Here is a 7,609-nt window from a genome sequence, read left to right on the forward strand (position 1 = left end):
ACATCACGGAAATTGAATTTAAAAAAATAAAGCGACAAGCACAGAGAAGAAGAAAAAGCAATATAGTCTCAAGAAATCCAGCAATTAACAACAGAATATACATAAGAAGATATAGAGAAAGCTGTAATATGAGAGAATTGAACGACGACATCACCCTGATCTCTGTAGTATCTGTGACTGCGTCGTGCAAACTGAGCAGGTCAGAGAGATTTGGATGCTTCCTTGACTTTGTTTTCCTATATTACAGCAATGCCTGCACCTCTCTGTTATATTATTCGTGACACTAATGAATGTTTCCATGGGACCAACACTCTCGGTCACTGTTGCCATGGAAATATACAGCAGGTCACACTGAGGTGCGTCGTCTTTTGGTAGTTTTGTAAAATGTGGCATTTGGGCCCAGGTTATATATACAGCCACGCTTCAGACGCAGGGACTCTGTGTGGTATGATGTCATGTTACAGCTCTGGGATCAATATTTGTGCATTTGAGTGACATTTCATGCAATATTAACAATTAACATACACACAGGAAATGAGTTATATGTTCAAAACAACATGACTGGAGCCTCAGATACAGTAGGTTGTGTGGATATGTGATTTGTTGATATCATTTAATATCTTTGTGTATGTTGCCACACTCCACACACACACACACACACACACACACACACACACACACACACGGATTCCAGCAAGATTCACTGCACATTCGTCCTTCCGTCCATTCATCCCACTGGTTTACGGTTTGTATTGGAATGACCTACTTGGGGTTAAAGGTCAAACAGCGCCCCCAGGTCAGGAGCCACACAGGGTGACGATGGGAGTGAAACTGCAGAGTGATCACGTTTACAAGAAAGGAACAGCATGAACCCATTTGAGCTCAGTGTTCTAGCCCTTCTCAAATTCATGTATGTCGGAAAGCCGGGAGCAGAACCCCGCGCTTGTCGACGTCGTCACGCACACGCTGAAACCATGACGATGGAAAAATGAGAATACGTTACATTCAGCTTCAGTCCAAACTGTGTTCCATTATTTACAGGGAGATTAGGTCACCTCTCTCCTTCCTCTAATCCCAAACACCTGCAGGGAAATGGTGTTAAATCACCTGCCGACCTTTGACCCCTGACTCACAGATCTGTGTACCTCCGTTGGCAGTGGAAGGTGTCGGCTGGTAATGAGAACGATCCCATCAAATATGAGCTGAGCTGCTTCCCTCAGAGGCGCTCCTCAAATATGCATGGGTACGCGTTCAGGCGATCAATTACAGCTTTAACAATTTATGCAACACATACAAAGAATGACGAGTGTTGTTTGATGTATGGTAACTATAGATAAGTCACTTAACATACAACAGGACCAAACTAAATGAAGTGAAGCATCACTGACGCTGTTTAAGTCACATCTAGACACACTAGCAGCACTTTGGTTAGAGGCCGACCCGGCTGAACAACCGAGCCAGTAACATTAAGGAAACATAAACAATGCATTTCACTAGGATACAGGACTAAATACAACGTAATATTAAGTAATATTCACATTTATATTCACTTATTTTTGTCACAAGTACAACCGCACACTAGAGCGCTATCATCAAACAATAATGGACTGATATTCATCGACTTGTGCGACTAACAAACACATTTAGTTGTAACACGGCGAGCAGCTCTGCAACCAAACCACCGCAGCATAACTATGCACACTGAGTTTTTACAGATAAAGCGTCTGGTTTGCAGATAACAACATCACAAAACCCCCCAAAAAACAGGAGCAGAAGCAGGGAAATGTGTGAAATGTCCACACGCTTCACATCAGTGGAAAGTGGACGCTGTGACACGCTGTGACACGTGTCCATAATCCAGGGTCTCCAGGGAGAGTCCGTGTCTCCCGGGGGACCATGTGCAGTGGGTGTCAGTATCTGTTCCACCCGATCCCAGAGTCAATACACTCAGAGCAAACAGGACCAAACACAGCAAAGAGCAAACACAAGTTGTGATTGTGTTATAATGGAGAAGTTTATCGTCTCTGAGAGGGAAATAAAGGCAGAAAGATGTTTTGCATTTTTAATTTCTATGGCGCCTTTGTCCTCCCGAAAAATGAAAGATCCCTCCACAGCAAATTGTAAAATATTTAACAAGCATATGTCCCTCTGATGTGGCGTAATAGAGCTTGATAAGGAGCTTGCAATTTATATGTATCTACTGTATGTGTGTGTGTGTGTGTGTGTGTGTGTGTGTGTGTGTGTGTGTGTGTGTCTCCCTCTCAGATGCTGGTCTGCAGGTCCCCGTTCAGTAGAGAACTCTGGGTCTCTGTGGGGTCGTTTATCATGCGAGACTTATCCTGCCGGCTGTCGCTGCGGTCGATCTCATCCAGCCCGCCCACACGCTTGAGGCATAGAACGTTCTGGAAGCTCTTCTTGAAGTTCTCTGACAGGAAGGCGTAGAGGATGGGATTGGCGCAGCTGTTGGCGTAGCCCAGAACCACCACGAAAGCAAAAGTGCTCCTCAGGATTGGTGTGGTGCTGATGGTGCCAGTCACCGACGTGACGTTGAAGACGTAGAACGGCAGCCAGCAGAAGACGAACACGGCCACCACGATGGACACCATTCGAGTCACCTTCCTCTCTGAACGTTTCCTCTTGGACGAGCCCACGCGGATCCCCGAGGACTTCACCTTGATTATGATGAATAAGTAGCAGAGGCAGATGACCATGAGCGGCAGGAAGAAGCCCAGGATGAAGGTGTAGAACATGAAGGCGGTGTAATAGGCCTCCTGAGGCTCCGGCCACACGATGGTGCAGAAGCAGCCGTCGTGCTTGGTGATCACGCCGCTGTAGATGACGATGGGCAGGTTGACCATCAGCGACACGCCCCACACGGTCAGGTTGATGGTTTTGGCCATGCGCGGCTTTCTCCACTTTGTGGACTTGATCGGGTGAACCACAGCCAGGTAGCGGTCGATGCTCATGACCATCAGACAGAAAATGGAGGTGAACTGGTTTAAGGAGTCGACGGTCATCACGACCCGGCAGAGCACGGGGCCGAACGGCCAGTGGACCAGCGCCAACTGGATGGCGATGAACGGCAGGCCGAGCATGAAGAGCACGTCAGCCACCGCCAGGTTGAGGATGTAGATGTTTGTGACGGTCTTCATCTTGGCGTAGCGCAGGATGACGTAGATGACCAGGGCGTTTCCGCAGAGCCCCACGGTGCAAACCAGAAAGTACATGCATGTGATGACCACGGTGCCGGTCCGGGTGAAGCTGTGGTCGGTGTGGTTCCCCCGGAGCTCCGTCTCGTTGCCCTGCACGAAGCTGTCGTACATGAAGTGATCCGACAGGTTGGAGGGCGACGACGGGAAGATCCAGGAGTCCATGATTCCTCGGTCTGTCTACGTCACACGCACACACGCATCAGGGCCTCCCACCTACACACACACACACACACACACACACACACACACACACACACACACAAGTGAGAGCTCTGTCAGCAACACTGCATGTCAATACTGTTGCTTATTTACAAAGCTGGAGAGGAAATATGGATTCAGTTCTGCCTGGATGGACACTGGACCTGATCTCCACTCACTCTGCACACCGTTTGCTCACGTGTGTGTGTGTTTGTGTGTTGACTCAGTTGACCGCAATGAAGGAAAGTATACGCTCGATGACACACAACACACACACACACACACACACAGCACAAATGTCTATTTCCTACAGCTCAGACGAGTCGCAGTAGATTTATTCGTGTCATTATGCTTTTCTTTTTTTTCTTTTTTTACGATGGCCCTTATGTCAGTTTGTCGCTCGGAGCAGCTGTGGCAGCTCAAAGCACAGCGCTCACTACCTGTGGCGAGAGCTGCTTTGCCAGTTGATACAGTCAAGTCCACTAGATTACCTCCGCTGCTCAGGGAAATCACTCCACACACCCCACAGCCCCCGGCTCACCCCCGGGGAATGATCGCCCTCCCCATGCGTCTCAATGATCCGTCAGGAGGAGCTTCTTTTTTTCTCTCTTACTGACAGGTAATATTTATTTATTAGGGGGTGGACATGGGTGTAAATTAATCCCAGTCTTAAGTAATTGAATGAGTGAGCGGCTGCAGTGCCAATAAGTGAGCCGTGAAGGAGTCAGGAGGCAAAGCTGCACGGACCTTTAACTTAGTATGAAGCCAGGAGCTGGAGAGCTTTGATTATTGTGATGCTTCATCATCTCCTCTGTGGCAGGAGGAGGAAGAGGAGGAGGAGGAGGACGAGGAGGACGGAAATGTGTCAGCAATGAAGTAGTCTCAGCTCAAGCAGCAGCAAAACAGAAGCTTGGTTGTGGATTTAATGTGTGTGTGTTTGTGAATCAGAAGCTTGAGTGTTTTTGTGTCTTGAGGTACAAAAAACAAAACAATAAAAACAAGTATAGAAATGTCATTAATAAGTCAGGATGTCAAAATAAATCAGGGCATCACCACAAATAAGATGAAGCTGCTCTGTAAACATGCATAATGGAATAAAGTCAAATCTCAGTCATAAGAAAGTGAACAAGGTCATAAACATCTGACCTGCTGAGGGAAACAACAGTGATGCTGCTGCACACACATAAGACTCAATACTGAACATGCATAAGATGTAAAATAACATCAGATCAGTTTCCTATCAGCAGGACAGTAAATGCTGGTGGTTCCTCATCAGGGAGGTTCTGTGATCTAACAGCAGCATGGAGAAGAACCTGATCTGAACTTCATGAGCTGCTGAGGAGTCACTTACCTACACTGGGCTGCATCGCCTCCATCGGAGTCAATCAGTGTGTGTGAGCTCCGGCTACTCGCCAAAGTGGCTGTAAGCATCCCTCAAGTTTGTTTCTGTCGCGACGCCAGTGTGTGAAGCTCCGTGCGATGCGGGGAACGAGCGCAGAGGAGGGAACGGAGAGGTGAGCGGGTGTGAGGGGGGGGCAGAGAGCCGGTGTGAGGGGGGCAGAGAGCCTGTGTGAGGGGGGTGAAGAGCCGGTGTGAGGGAGGTAGAGAGACGGTGTGAGGGGGGTAGAGAGCCGGTGTAAGGGGGGTAGAGAGCCGGTGTAAGGGGGGGGTAAAGCGCCGGTGTGAGGGGGGCAGAGAGCCGGTGTGAGGGGGGTGAAGAGCCGGTGTGAGGGAGGTAGAGAGACGGTGTGAGGGGGGTAGAGAGACGGTGTAAGGGGGGTAGAGAGCCGGTGTAAGGGGGGGGGTAAAGCGCCGGTGTGAGGGGGGCAGAGAGTCCGTATGCGGGGGGCAGAGAGCCGGTGCGCTGGTGGCGACGCGCGGTCCGCGACTGTTTCCAGCTGGAGAGCGGAGAGGATGGAGAGGGCGCGCACAGACGCACGCACACGTGATCGCGTACGTGCACGCGCATTTGAACCGCTCTCACGCTCCCCGCCGACGAGCTGCGGACGAGCCGGTCAGAGGAGCGCGAACCTCCAGACACGCCAGAGTCCAGGGGTCCAGCAGGAGGAGCCGCTGGTGATGCGGCGCGTAAAGGCTGTACATGTGTCAAGCAGGGGCAGGAGCAGGAGCAGGACACAGAGACAGTTACTCTGCAGCTAATGTCTCTCATTTTGCTTAGAGGTGCATCATTATACAGTATTGCAGAAAGTGCATGAAATGTGCAGCGTCATTTATTAATAAAAGAAGTATCTTTGATTTGATCTGATAAGGAATTTAAACCCCAAATGTTCTGGTTCCTGAAGTGTCCCTGATGTGGCTCAGTCATAACTCAGGATGTGTAGAGCACCATCCCCCCTGCCCACCCCCCAGGTCTGCATTATCTGGGGGTCCTTTCATCAGTAGATGGGGTCCATGCGGGTCCAGGATCTATGAGCACAGTCAGTGTTTACTCCTGTAATAATAAAGTCTGGCAGAGGAGCCATAAGAACGCTTCAATCAGCCAGACACTCCAGCAGGGGCCGAGGACAACAATGTCACAGGAACACAAGCACTGAGGGAGTGTGTGTGTGTGTGTGTGTGTGTGTGTGAGAGAGAGGGAGATTTCCCCACTATAAGCATGAGCGTATCTTATTCATATCTCGTGCCCATTTCTGGAGTTATCATTAATAACAGTATTGTCATACTTTCCACAGAGAACATGGGGGTCTCCTTACTGAATTTGTCTCAGCTGCTCTGCGCTCCAAAGCTTCATAATCTGTCAGCATACTGTACATTAAATATCTGCATGTTCCCAACAGGCTGTAGTAAAACTGCAGCGTCTCCTCAGATCTGCTCAAGCTGCTCGGGGGAACAGATGGTGTCTGCTTGGAAATGTGCCACAGGTCCTGCTTGTTTATGTGTGATTACAAAGGCTAATTAAACCATTTGTTTGTACCGAGACCTTTGCTGACCACCCATTGGCACTCACTGCCAAAGCAAGGAGGAATCAGCTGTTTGGAGGCAACTGTAAAGGAGATTTTGATGTGTGTGTATCCTGTATTAGAACATGCAAACAAAAAGCTTTACACACGTTGTTGAGGAGTCTCCAGGATCAGCTTGAGATGGTATAATTATGGGAAACCTCCGTGCACAGCATCTAGTCACATTTCAGCATTACAGCCAGTGCATCCGGGCTCACACAGATACAGCCAATCGCATTATGCAGAGTACCTGCGGCAGCGTTAACTTTGATTAGATTGCACCTCGTAAATCAGGAATCAGCTTATCGTTGTTGTTACATCTTTGCTTCATTTGCATCTTCGTTTTCATTTTGCATCTTTACCGCAGCCTTTATATCTAGGAATGCTTCTATTTTGCCTTGTTTACATCCGTCTGAAACTTAAATAAATTAACCCACAGAGGCTTAATCTCCGAGAATAAACATTTCAAAGGATTCGGTGTCTCACAAACTAGACTTTCTAGCGTTAAGTGTGCCAGTGGGAAGCAGACTGTGCAGGAATGAATGTAACAGAACCGTGTAATTTCTCTGCTAAAACGCCTTTTAAGTATGATGGAAGCGTCGCACCTCTGCAGTGGACCTAGATGAGACCCAAACACATTAGCGCTCAGTGGCATAGAGACACAAATTTGACCATAGATTATCCAGAGTGGTGTAAAAGTTTGACAAGCCGACGTGTTACTTATGCAGTTATCTGTCGTGTGTCTGTAGCGAGTTCAGTTTAGTAGTCAGGTTAGAGACGCTGTGTGGTAGGGGGGAGGCAACGTCTTTGGTTTCCACACACACACAGCCGCTTTCTCCCTTCGCTCTTGCAGACCGATGTGTGCCGTGTGCAGAGCAGATGTGAAAGGTCACGAAGGAGATGAAACAGATGAAGTAGGGGAGACGGTCATTTGTTAGATGCTTTCCTGCCCCGGGGAGGAATCGATGACTCTGTGACTCTGTGGCTGTGTTGTGTTAACTGGAATATGAGCCTCCGTACCGACTCTCAGCCTTAACTGTGTTTTCAATTTCCTAACTTCCTGGGTTGTTGTGAAATAACGTTTAAGGGTAAAAAATGAAGTGACCCAGGAGAAACTGATTCTCAATCAATATTCCATGGGAGGTATTGACATTGAAAGCCCAGAGTGAAGTCCTGATGGCTCCCCAGACAGGGTTAGCTTCACCGATGACGTTAATATAATTCAGTGCTGAGCTTGAA

General features: G+C 48.5%; 1 protein-coding gene across 1 annotated transcript; it reads right to left on the bottom strand.

Moving 5' to 3' along the window:
- Positions 1-2,261: 2,261 nt before the first annotated feature.
- On the bottom strand, positions 2,262-3,374 carry LOC142992535 (somatostatin receptor type 2-like). Its single transcript, XM_076143003.1, has one exon. It carries the CDS (start codon positions 3,372-3,374, stop codon positions 2,262-2,264), a length of 1,113 nt encoding a protein of 370 aa, XP_075999118.1.
- Between the last annotated feature and the right edge of the window lie 4,235 nt (positions 3,375-7,609).

The sequence above is a fragment of the Genypterus blacodes genome, unplaced genomic scaffold (genome assembly GCF_046128005.1).
Source record: "Genypterus blacodes isolate CSIRO-AG114 ecotype Tasmania unplaced genomic scaffold, CSIRO-AGI_Gbla_v1 ptg000022l_1, whole genome shotgun sequence".
In the NCBI taxonomy this organism is placed as follows: Eukaryota; Metazoa; Chordata; class Actinopteri; order Ophidiiformes; family Ophidiidae; genus Genypterus; species Genypterus blacodes.